We start from the raw sequence: 13,217 nt of genomic DNA, 5'->3' as shown, positions 1-13,217 counted from the left end.
TTGTATATAAACTCTCCATGTCCATTGTCAGGAGAATGTTACTTAATATGTCATAAGGTTCCCCCTCAAGTTTCGTGATGACATCCCTACTATCCTGTGTATAAGATCGTGTAGAGGAGACAAAGTAACATTCTCATGACAATGGACATAGAGAGCTTATATACAAGCATACCCCAGGGAGAAGCTCTTGACATCATTGGTGAAGTCCTAAACGAGAGAATACGTCCACATCAGGTTCCAAGTGACTTTATTGTAAACTGTGCGAAAATTGCCCTGGAACAAAACTACTTTATGTTTAATGGAGACTTTTATGGCCAAGTGGAAGGTGTGGCCATGGGCGCTATTTTTGCAACTGATAAAGCCAACTTGTATGTTGGTTCTTTTGAAGAAAAGGTGATTTATAACAACAATCCCTTTAGCTCCCACATAAAGAAATACTTACGCTACATCGACGATGTATGTCTAATATGGGAAGGCACTAAGGCTGAGTTACAGAGTTTTCACTCATGGTTGATTCAGCAAAACATGAATTTACAATTCACCATTGAAAGTATTCAATGTTCCATCATTTTTTTAGATCTAACTATCTGGAACGATGGAGGGAATTTAGCTATGAGTCTTTATACTAAACCGACTTCGAGGAATACGCTGTTGAAGTACACCAGCCACCACCCATGTAATATAAGGGATAATCTCCCTATTGGACTGTTTTTGCGTATTAAACGCAACTGTACCAAAAGGGAGGATTACTTCAGAGAGGCCAAAGTTTTGCAATCTAAGTTAGTAATGCGAAGTTATCCATACAGATTAGTCAAGCATGCTACGAAACGTGTGTGGTATTATGATCGACAGGCACTTCTGTACAAAGATGATCAAAAGATGAATCAAGACAGGCAACAGGATGGGATTACTTGTGTAACCACATTTGGAACTGAGTTGAATATAATCAAAAGAATAATTTTAAAAAAACTGGCATCTTATTCGAAAAGCAGAACCACATCTAAAACTGCCTCGCTTTGCATTTAAAAGTGCCAGAAACTTAAGAGATCACCGAGTCAGAGCCTATAACGAACAGACCCCAGTAACAATTCAAAACATGTGGGGTTTAATGCTGGGATTAGGACATTACCCGTGTGGTAATTGTGCAGCTTGCACTACCACAAGTGTAACAAAAATATGTATCCTTAATGGCAAGGAATGGAAATACGGACAACATTCAAACTGTCTAACAAAGAATGTGATCTATTGTATACAATGCCCGTGCTCTTTATTGTACATTAGTAAGACCACATAAGAGGTCAAGAAACATATTACTCAGCATCAATCAAGAATCCGCTGTAATGTAACAACTGCACCCTTGGTTGAGCACTATTTAGAAAAATCACATGCTGCATCTGATATGAAATGGTTTGTTTTGGAAACTGTAAAAAGCTCAAAGAGAAGACAGAATGTCGATCGGCTGCTCACACTGAAAGAGAACAGATGGATCTGGACATGCAGGACTGTTGAAAGAGGGTTAAATTATTTTATTGAATGGCATACACTAGCAACGCTTTAGTTTATTGTTGTTATAGCTAGAGTATCATATCATTCTGCATGGACATGTTTTTTGAAGTCCAGTACACATAATATGTACTGTGAGCAAGGGACCAATGGCTGCTCTTTCTGTATATATGTCACCCTGGTTTGAAACCAATATGTGGGCAGGAGTACAGTGTATTAACGTGCTTGCATCCTTGTGCTGCTTGGCTCATGCTATCTTGCATCATGTGGCATACACTTAAGATGGCCGACCGTTAATTCCACAGATACAGGTCCTATATGTAATAGTTCTCTGGAGATAAATACACTTAAACACCCCTGAAATATGGAATCAGAAGCGTATTATACTTTTTCTGTTCATGATGACATATTGTCAGATTGAGTGTCTACAACATGAAATATTCGTGCAATATATTATGACGATTATTTTTCCTTATCTTTATTATTTTTGATTTCTCACATTACATTGAGCATATTCATTATTTTGGATACCTTACAATAAACGGGATAATGAGCATGGCCATTGTTAGACCTAGTAGGAGGATATGGTAATATCAAGGCGGTCCGCATTGGTATACTCACCTAGGATGGCTGCCACTTACACAACTCTATCGACGTAGATGCATGCTAAAGGTTATAGGTTGGCGGAAGGAGGACGCCACACTCGGTCTTCTATGTTGGGTTGAGGGCACTGAACGGCGCCAGTTGCGGCACACAGTGAGTTGATATCTCTGTCCTTCGGATTGGATATGTTCATATGTCTGTGAGTGTTTTATAAAGTCCTAGACGCCCGTATTGTGACTGAGCCTTCTGTGCATTTTCACTTTTAGGCTTGTTTAAGATTGAATCGTACCGCTTGTGGTGTAAGTATGAGGTTTGTTTTCCACAACTTTGGGTGCAATTGGGTTAAAAAGTTACGAATATTCCTTGGTGATGGTTTGGTATGGTCTGACATGTATTTTTCATTTATAGATTCTGATTGCAACGGGAAAGTGAGAAGGAGTTTCCTGTGAGTTATTGGTAGTTGATGGGAAATGTTATGTTTTGCCTAGTTGCTATTGTCACGGTGATATTAATGGTCACTGGAATTTGGTTTGTACACCTAATTGCTAAGGTAACTTGATTTTTTTTAATGTATTTCGGTTCTGGTGGCGCTTAGGGGTATTGAATTTAGTAGTTTTAAGAATTTGCACATTGGGATGTGGTGGCACTTTTGTTTTTGTTTTTAGTCTTGGAAACTCATAGATAATTAATTCTGTTTTCTTGAGTGTTGAGCAGACGATATCTTTGAATTCAGGATTTTCTTTATACATGTTATTTGTTTTATGTTTTTATGCTATCAGATTGTTTGTGCAACTACATCGTCCTGAAGTTGGTCTCATGAATCTTCTAGACTGTCAAGAGACCGAAACGTCGGCGCTCTCACACCTTATTTTTTTACATATTTATGTTCTGAAAAGATATAACAAATATATTGTGAAAGGTTATTTGTTTAATTCTGACATATGGGGTTGATCTTCCATATGTTTAGAGATACAAAAGGTGTTGGATCACTACTGTTGTACAATTTAGACATTATCAGTAGTGTTTAAGTTGCCGTACTTGCTAATCAGTTATTTATTGCAAAAAATTGGATTAAAAAAGTATTTGTATAAAACTATGTTATGAGAAATTCCCTGATTTTACACATTGTGTTCACAAATGTGACAGTATTTAAATCATGAAATAATAGTGGAACAATTCCTCAAGGGACATTTGTATTTTGTCGATAAAATATACCTAGTCCCAAGGGGAATATTGGGTTGCCCTTTTTTCTATTAGTTTGATCCAATTTAGAGCAGGGCACGGCGGCTATCACTGAATGCCCCTGCCTTGGACAGCGTTGCCAGGAATGGTGGTCCGAGCCTTGAATTCTATTGATGCATCTCATCCTCAGGGAGAAAATTTCCTGCACGTCAAGACGGTTCTACTTAAGGTGTTTGTGGTAATCAAACAGACATGCAGAGCATGGTATACGCTCTGAATTTCACTGAGCCTACAGGGGAGGTGCTGATGATGCATCTCCCATGGACGTTTACAGATCCCTGCCTGCTAGGCAGGAATCTCTAAATCAGACAGGCAGACCCATCCGATGTAGATGCTTCAGTTGTTGATACCCTATATCTAGTCCAAAGCAATTTAGTGCATATTCGTGCCCTATCATAATCCTTCTGAAATAGCGACATTATGAAGTAACACAGAATGAAATATTTATTATTTTCTGTCCTTCATTTAGGGCATTTACATTCCATGACATTGTACTCATCATACTATTTTATTTAGGATAAGTTGCAAAAAGGGGGATTATACATTTACCAATTTAAGAAAGGCTTCAAATTCTTTTTCTGTCAAAATATCCTAGATGAAAGGGATGAAGATCTATTTTCCTGGCACATATTATGATTATGACATTAAACATATTTGTCTTATCATTATGATTTGTCACTATCCAACATAAAGGTAATTTTTCATTATGATAACATGTTTTTGTGCTAGTCACAGCTGAGCCACACTCCTGCACCTTATTAAGTCGAATAGCTTTCCCGATCCTTGTTTGCGCCCTTTGTGATGATATAAACATACCTAGTGCTGCTATGTAATATTCACAACAATTTTAGGAGTTCTGTGAGTGGTATTTTACATGACATTCCTAACAATCTCAAGAAGCATACATCAAAGACTTTGAAAACTAGTAAAATACATCCTTTCTTTCATCTTCTGTATGTTCTTCACTTCAAGAGTCATGGAAGGCTTTGAACCTGCAGACAATACACGAGAGACTGGGTTACCACCTCAGCCTGTGCAATACCTGTAGATGATTCTATGCAAGTGCTCCATTCTACACAAGAGGCTGGAAATGAAAGTACTGTGAATTAGGAAATGTATTGAAATGTTTTCTTCCTGACCTTTAAATGCACATACAACTGTTCCAAGATCCCCTTTACAAAATAATACATAACGCTGAAATTATTATGGAATGAAAGATAAGACCTTCTTTTTTCTTCAGGATAAAATAAGGACTCTCTCAAATCAGTTGTCCAGTGGATCCAGCACTTATGAAGAACCAGAAACTGTGGAAGTGGAGGAGATCTTTATTGACGAAGAACCCACCATCTCCAGGGACCCGTTCATCCCTTCCAGCCATGAATGTGAGGACCCTTGCTTGAAGAGGGTGGACAGAATATCTGACGTATGGCAGGCTGATGATGTACACCGCGAGCAACGTGCTGCCACCACAAAAGATGATGGTGGGGTTTACAAGTGCCAAGGGCCTCCCTGTTACAACGCTATGGTAGTGAATGTACCTATTCTCACTGAGCCATTCCCAGATTACTCCATGAACCATGTGGTGGACATGACTGTGAGCTATTTACCCCCACATGTGTTTCCGGACAGCATTAGCTGTGTAGAGGACAGCCGTGATAGTGAACCTGAACCTTTCCCAGACAACACCTTTTCAACACCTTTGTTCTCTTCATTTGATGGTATACTTACTTTGGATGTTGTAAAAATTGACTGCAATTCTTTTGCACAGTAAACACCTGAGCCAGAAATGTTGTATTGCACTTTAGACAAAATACAACGCAAGGCTTGGCAGCAGCAGAAAAAAAAATCTGAGGTATCAGCTACTGGGGAATTAGATGATCTAGCACGGTTTTCAACACAAAAAAAGTCTTAAATAACATATGTAATAGATTCACTTGACCAAGTGAATGCTATTCACTTCAGAGAAAAAAAGTAGATATGATGCATTTGGAAATCACAAGTATTCTAAATAGAACATTCAGAAAATAAGCTAGAGGTCAGGTTTATCAAAGGTTCTGCCTCACGCAAGGGGACGTAGGGCAACATGAAACCTAGAATGAACTTTGCTAAGCCATGCAAAGCCCCCTTGTGAGGCCCTGCATGGCTTGGTGAAACTGGAGTAACGCATGGCAGTGCAAGTCGATGCCTTGAATTACTCTGCCCCGGGATGCATTCCATGCGTGGAGCGTGCGTGTTCCCATGCATCCACCCATGAAAAGTGGTGTATTCCCAGATTTACCATCAGTGGTAGACCTGGAAATGCATCAGAATGCTATGCCTTCCCAGGGGAGCTGTACCAAGGAGAAATGTGTCAATTTCTCTTCTTTTTTTCCTTTTTCTATGTGTGCTACATTCTGCAGCACACGTAAAGAGAGGAAAAAGACATAATTTCTCTTTTTTTCCTCTTTCTACGTGTGCTACATTCTGCAGCACACGTAAACAGAGGAAAACGCCATAAAGGATTGTTTTTGTGCAGGAAGGTGTCCTTTGCTGCACAAAAACAATCCGGCCTTCCTGCGATGGCACTAGGCAGCCAAAAGTGCTCCAGTGCATGGCAAGAGCAGGAATGCGCCTTATCTTGACATACATGGTGCATTCCTGCCCTCTTCCATTCATGCAACGCAGCAAAGCGTCTTGTTGCGTTGCATGAAAAAATTATAAATATGTCCCTAAGTAACTGCAGTGTGTGTGGTAGTGGATGTAATTGTATAGAAAGGCAAGAGTTCTGGTAAACCATGTTGACTATGGGAAGAGGAGTCAATATTCATTATGAGTGACGTTTTAGGAGTGCCGGAAGGGATTGCATTGCTCTATGTATATGAAACTACTGTGGGGGACATATATACCTCTTTGCCTATGATGCTTCTGGGACAGATGCATGCCTCTTTGAATATGTAAGTACTGGGAAGGAAGGTATGCCACTTTGCACATCAGACCTTTTGTAGGGACTATGGGCCAGATGTAGGTAATTCCTATTTACCGACTCTTAAATACCGACTCATACCGAAACGGTATTTAAGAGTCGGTAAATAGGAAGGAGGCAGATGTAGGTAAATAATTACCGAATCTGTAAGAGTCGGTATTTACCTAATCTGTAAATACCGATTTGGTATTTCACATTGATTCCTATGGGCCTTGAAGCCCATAGGAATCAATGTGAAATACCGAATCGGTATTTACAGATTCGGTAAATACCGAATCCTGCAAGGGTGCAGGGGGTGTCACTTTAACACCCTCTAGCACCCCAAGTACAGGCATGTGTGCCATGTGGCACACAGATATGCCCTAAGGGCATGTCTGTGTGTCACATGGCACAGGTGTGCATGCACAGATGTGCATGCACACCTGAATTCGGTATTTTATCACCCAATAGGATTGGGTGGTAAAATACCGAATCTGAAGGGCCTGTGGCACTCTTAGGAGTGTCACCTACATATGGATTTACAGAATCGGTATATTTACCGATTCGGTAAAATACTGAAGTGGTAAATTTACCGAATCGGTAAATATACCGATTCTGTAAATTCAGACCCACCTACATCTCAAAAGCCAAATACCGGTCGGTAACGGCCGAATTCGGCCGTTACCGACCGGTATTTGGCGACCTACATCTGGCCCTATATGTCTCTTTGAGTAGGAAAGTACTATGTATGTTTGGGGAAACACATTTGCAGAAAAACTAATTGTGTGTAACCTGCCCTTTTCCCTTGGTTTATCTGTGAAACGGAAAAGGGCTAAAAATGTTTTGCCCCAGTCCACTTTACACGTGAGTCAAAAAAAGGATGAATCTCCAGGGTGAACTACCAAAAACCCCCAATCTGTCTGAAGCACCACCTATCTGGACTGCTGTAAACTGCCAATTTTTAAGTGTTTCATTGACTGCTGTGTGATTCCTGTTTGCAGTTCACTTTTTGCTGTTACAGGCGGATGCTGGCCAGCTGAATTGTGGAGTTATTCTTTTGCATGCCACCGACATAAAAACATTTGCATAGCCCTAATTCTTGGGTACAGTGCTGTAGCCTGGGTTCCATGGCCCTTATTGCAAGCAAGTAAAATACAGGCATAACTGGGAGGGCAGAGGGCCCGCATACTCAGGCGGCTGCTGCACTATTGAGATCTGCGTCCCCTGCTGGGATGTACAGATGCCTCTTTGCATGTAAAACTACTCGGTAGACAGTAGAGCGATATAAGACAGTGCACTGTGAGCTGACCGACTATATACAGACTGGAAGACTGCCTCTGTAGAAAGGGTACATACTTGTTCACTGGAAGCTGTGGAGTCTCCTGGCTATGCCTTATCTCGTTTCCTAAACTATTTGGTGGAAAGGGTCATGTTATGTTCACAACTTCCACTTCTCTCAAACTATTTACAAGTAGAATTAAGTTTCTTTGCAGGGCATATTACTTTCTGTTGACTACGTTACATTAGGTCATTTAAAAAATATCAGCATAGGCATTTGATGTTCATATTTAATTTAGATATTAATGTCAAGGAAGTGTAATTTGTAGATTCATGTTCAGAAATGGAATTTTGTTTCAAATGGAAAACTATGAGATGTGTACATTGTCAAACTAATAAATGTAAGAACAATATCACAATTATAGATCTTTTAGTAAATCATTTTTGAGCATTCAGATGACCGCTCTTGCAGCTATTTCACTCCACTGATGGCACCCACATTAGTTGGCACATCCTGACCTTCTGGACAGATGTTTGGACATCGAGAAGAATCGAAGCACAATGAAAAGATTTTACTTGTCAATCAATGTTATATTTGAAAAGCAGAACGTTTTTTGGACTTCCAGGTTTATTAAATAAGCAAGCATTTGCTGTTTCTTGCTGCACATTCTAAACATAGAGCCCTTGTCCTTTATTTGGCACAGCTGCTAGCCTCCAGAGGCCTTCTGGTGCTTGTAGTATTGAATATTTACAGTAGAGTACTCTTTGTTTTCAAAACAGATTTTATTGATTTTTTTTGTAAGTAGAAATATGGCCCTGAAGGTAGGCACATGGAAGAAGAAATAAAAATAAATAAAAAACAAGCAGAAACTAAAGCAAATACCTGCTCCCGTAGCCCAACCCTACCACCCACCTACACTACACGAATAAGATGCATAACAGGTCAATACTCCGAGCACCAGTTCCACACCCTTCCATCCCGCTCTCATCCCAGGAACTGTAGAATCTCATCCCTATCAATTGTCTTGAAGATCTGTCGAGTTCCAGCACTATGTCTCTATAATCTGCCCGCCCCTGCCAAATCTTGGGGTGTTTCAGTGGACAAACCCTTGCCTTGTATACTGCCACCAAACAGTGATCCATACATTTCTTCCAGCCCGCAAGGGATGGGGGTCTTGGCCTTCAATGCCATCACTCTATCCCACTTCGCCAGCCCCACAAACAATAGTGAGAGCTTGTATCTATTGACTCCCAAGTTGTTAGTGATATGCAGGTGAATAGGTTTTGGGTCCATCGGAATCGCCCAGGATAAGAACTCAGCCCGCGCCAGAACCGGTCCAGGGCGGAGCAACCCCAGACTGTATGAAGAAATGTGCCATCTGCCGTCTGACAACGGAGAAAGGTCAGGGAGGCAATCACCCCCATTCGCCTTAGACAATGTTGTGTGAAATACACCCTATCAAGGTATTTGAGCTGAATTAGCCGGAGTGTGGCTGCAATTGCTGCTTTCCGAGGTGCCCCCAGAGGCTTAGTCCAATTCTAGTTCTCCAGTACCCCGACATCAGCCTCCCACATCCTCCTAAGAGCAAGAAATGTATCCCGATCGTTGGAGCTAGGGATCTGATATAGCTTGGCAATCGTGTGGTCTCCCATAATGAGCTTACCTTCCAATGGGTTAAAAATCAGGGAGATCAGACAGGACCACAATGTATGGGGTCAGCACATGGTGGAGTTAAAGGTAGCAGTGGGGGGGCGTGGCCGAGACTGCGATGTGAGCAGACGCGTCTTGTGTGAGCTCCGTCGCCCCGCTGCTCTGCTAAGCCTGTTTAAGCGAAGTCCCGGGGGGCAACTGCTCCTGGAGATCCCCTGACCGCTGCCGCCCTGCTAGCGATCCCCTCCAGTGGCGGACTGCAGCCGTTGAGATTCACGCCACCGGAGATCAGAGCCCGGGGACCTCCGAGATCGGCCTCTGGCCGCCATCTTGCCGCGGGGTTTGCTGGCGGGGCGCCTGTCCCGGTCCCTGCGGAGTGGGCTGGAGTGACGGTCTGCGGGAGACACCGGAGGCCCCCTACCCCTTCAGCGGCTGTGTCCCTGCAGCGGACCTCCATCGGCTGCCTGCACGGCTAATCTGGGGCTGCGGGTGCCGGACTACCTCCAGCGACGGACGCAGCGACCGCCCGGACGCCACTGCTACGTGAGGCCCCGGCTTTGGCGGGAACACCAGGCCCGACCCGGAGAGATCACCGGAGGACCCTCCCACGAGTGCCGACCACGATCTCCGCGCCCGTCGAGGGATCTCCCGGTGAGCTGCAGAGCGCCGCCCCCCCCTCCCCCTGTCTTTCCCTGGAGGGGCCCGGCGGTGGGGGGCCTGATCGCGGATTTGCCCCTGGGTGAGCTCTTGGCTGCAACGACTCTGGGCATCTGGGGAAAGTGACTTGGCTCCCCTGTATACGCGATCCCTGCCTGCGCTCCTTGCTACCCTGGACTCATCGGCGGCGGGCTGAGGGGCTGTTTGGGGATCGAGTGTGGGTGAGGCCCGGGCCTTGAGGGCCCCAGCGCTATAAGCCTCTGCTCCTGGCCGTTTCTCCCACACGGCCCTACCGGAACATTGCCTCAGCCACCTTCTGCCTCGTAGCCTGACGCCCCCGCCTATCGTTGGGTCGGTGGCGCTTTTGGGGGACCCCTTGGCCGCACCTTCAGGTTACAGCCGCAGGACCACGCGGGCCCTGCCTCAGGCGGAACCGGGAGGCCGTGCCCCGCCACAAGCCTTCGGTGGCTCTCTGCCAGTGGGCCCTGGACACAGCTCGTCGCGGGACACCCGCCGGCGGCGGCCCTCCGCCGCCCCCCCTGCCAGCGTACTCCCCCTCCTCCCCGGCTGGGCCACCTTGCCTGCACAAGCGACCCCTCAGCGTCCTGGACCCCTGCTGCTCGGGCGAGCCTAACCTGCCACCAACGAGCCGGGCCTGCCCTACCTCGGGCTTGTGGAGGTTGTCCCTCGCCGTCTCCGGATTCCCGGCCTTGAACCCCTGATTGTAGGACCGGGACTGCTTGACCACCGGGACGCCGGTGTGGCCTCCCTTGAACTTTTCTTCTTCACGACCCGGAGGCTCCACGCAACAGCCTGCCCTACCTCTCACTATCCCTGGTCACTCCGAGTAGATCATGACTCGGGGCAGAGGGACCAAGCCGGAACCCCCCCCAGCGACGACCAGGGGTACATCTGTGGCTTCCATGTGGGGTAAGGCGGGTTCGCCGCCATCTTCTGGGGGTCCCCCGTCATCGGGGGGGAAGCCTCTGCCGCCGGCCGACTCCCCTCCGGTGACCCAGGCCTTCATGTCCTCCTTCATGGCAGATCTTAAGTCCGAAATTGGGTCCCTCAGGACGGAGGTTCACACATGCGTCAAGGAACTGCGCAAGGAGGTCACCGATCTCGGCGACCGGGTTGATGGCCTGGAGAAGACGGTCGATTCCCGCACCGACGACCTCGAGCAGCTCTGGCAGAGAGTGGCGACCCTCGAAGAGCAACACATCCAGCTCCAGATCAAGCAGGAGGATTTGGAAAACAGGGGGCGCCGCAACAACCTCCGCATACGGGGTGTGCCACTCGGAGAAGAGGGGACTAATACCATGGCCTATGTGGCGCTGCTCCTGCAAGAGGTGCGGGGCGAAGAGGACGCACCCCCGCCGCGTCTTGACCGCGCGCACCGAGTCTTTGGAGCGGGGGGCAGAGCCGGCCTCCTCCCAGACATTGTCGCCAGACTTCATTACTTCACGGAAAAGGAGGCCATACTCAAGGCGGCTAGGGACGCCCCTGACCTGCGGTACGAAGGCCACAAGATCCAGATCTTCCAGGACCTGGCCCCCACAACGCTCCACAGGAGGAAAGTCTTCCGCCCGATCACGGAGAAGCTCCGGACCCTCAACATTTCCTATCAATGGGGCCATCCTTTTGCTCTCATCTTCAAGTGGGAGGGCAAACGAAGGGCCCTCCGGTCCTACCAGGAAGCGGCGCAATTGCTTGAAATGCCGGAGTCCCCGGATCACAGCCCAGCCCGCTCCCACTATCCAGAGAAGGCTCCTCCGCGCCCTGACTGGTCCACTGTGCGTAAACGTCGCCGGTCCCCCCCTGTGGACGCCCTCTCTACCTCGCAGACCAAGCAGGACATTATTGCTCACATTCGCTCCCTCGAGGGCGACCGCGGGGAACAGAACTCACAGCTTCCCGCTTCTGGCGCTGAGGGCGGGGACCGTCCTATGACACCAGAAGACCACTGATCGTGACCACTGAGGCCCGAGCTGCCTTAAGCCTCCACTTGCCCCTTGGGCACACGGACTTGTCCTATCGCGCCACGGCGGCCTGTTCCTACTGCTTTTGGGGGGGGACCTCCCCTTCTCTCTAGCGGGCCGCCCCTGTGGCTTCCCCCCCCTGTGGGGGTCGGGAACATCTGGCACTGGACAACACCTCTCCTGGGTCTTGCACCACACCACTGAGCTTCGACGCCCTCTCGGCAGCGGGTCTGCGCATGCGGGCCCATGACTCACCCCTGGACTACCTAGCGGCAGCGGGGTGGACGAGCTGCGAGACGACTGGACTTCACTTCATCTACCCAGATCTCTGCTCCCTCCCTTTGTCCCATAGGAAGTGACATTCCTGAGTTCATCCAAACCCTCGGGTAGAGGATGTCTGGTACCTGGGACAATGTACACTGGCCCTGTTGGCCTGTTTTGGTTATGCCTCTTCCCTGTGCCCTTTATATTCCTTCTCTCTCATCTCTTCCTACTTTTCTCTTGCTCTGCCTTCTCCTACTGTTCTCTCCCCGCGCCTGCGGAGGGACGGCATGGTGGGTCTTACGGGGGTTGGCACGCTGGGGGCGGGGTGAGGCTGCCCCTGCCCTGACTGCGGGGGGATTTGCTACACTGGGTCTTGCGCTGCTCCACTCCACCTTGGCACTATGACAGCGAACATCCCTACACCCTTGAAGGTCCTCTCACTCAATGTTAAAGGGCTCAACTCCCCCAACAAGCGGAATCAGATATGGCGCTACCTCCTACACCACTCCCCTGACATTATCCTCCTCCAGGAGACGCACCTTCTCAAGGGGGACACCAAACGCATGGCACACCCTAGATACCCCACTCAGTTCTGGGCATCCTCTGACACCAAGACAGCGGGGGTAGCAATCCTCTGCAGGGCTGGCATTAGGCGGGGACCCACGAAACCCTTCAAGAGTGCTGACGGGCGTTTCCTCCGAGCCACGGTACAGGTGGGTCGTATGCAGCTCACCCTCGGATGTGTATATGCGCCCAACCAGTCGCAGGACAAATACCTCCAGACACTCCTGCGGGACCAGTTCCCTTCGGGTGACCCCAACGTGATCCTGGGTGGAGACTTCAATCTTGTCTGGGACCCTGAGTTGGATCGTGCGGGGGCCTCTTTCAATGGCACGGGAGCGATGTCCGCTACCCTTAGAACGCAGCTTACAGACCTGGGACTCGTGGATGTGTGGCGCTACCACAACCCGGGGACCCGGGACTACTCCTTTTATTCACACTCCCATCGGACATACTCCCGGATCGACTATCTCTTCGCATCCCTTGAATTGGCCCGAGACTCCTTGGCTGCCGCTATATCCGACATTTCCCTGTCAGA

General features: G+C 47.5%; 1 protein-coding gene across 3 annotated transcripts in view; it reads left to right on the top strand.

Annotated features, from left to right (window-relative positions):
* LOC144798121 (interleukin-12 receptor subunit beta-2-like) overlaps positions 1-7,986 on the top strand; it is a 467,579-nt gene extending 459,593 nt beyond the window's left edge. For all 3 annotated transcript variants that reach the window (XM_078668879.1, XM_078668885.1, XM_078668889.1), the window contains one exon: positions 4,589-7,986. In XM_078668879.1, coding sequence (XP_078525005.1) covers positions 4,589-5,119 — 531 coding nt within the window. In that variant the 3' untranslated portion in view covers positions 5,120-7,986. The remainder of the gene's footprint in view (positions 1-4,588) is intronic.
* Positions 7,987-13,217: the final 5,231 nt, after the last annotated feature.

The sequence above is a fragment of the Lissotriton helveticus genome, chromosome 1_2 (genome assembly GCF_964261635.1).
Source record: "Lissotriton helveticus chromosome 1_2, aLisHel1.1, whole genome shotgun sequence".
In the NCBI taxonomy this organism is placed as follows: Eukaryota; Metazoa; Chordata; class Amphibia; order Caudata; family Salamandridae; genus Lissotriton; species Lissotriton helveticus.
This window is presented reverse-complemented; position numbering and strand designations above follow the sequence as displayed.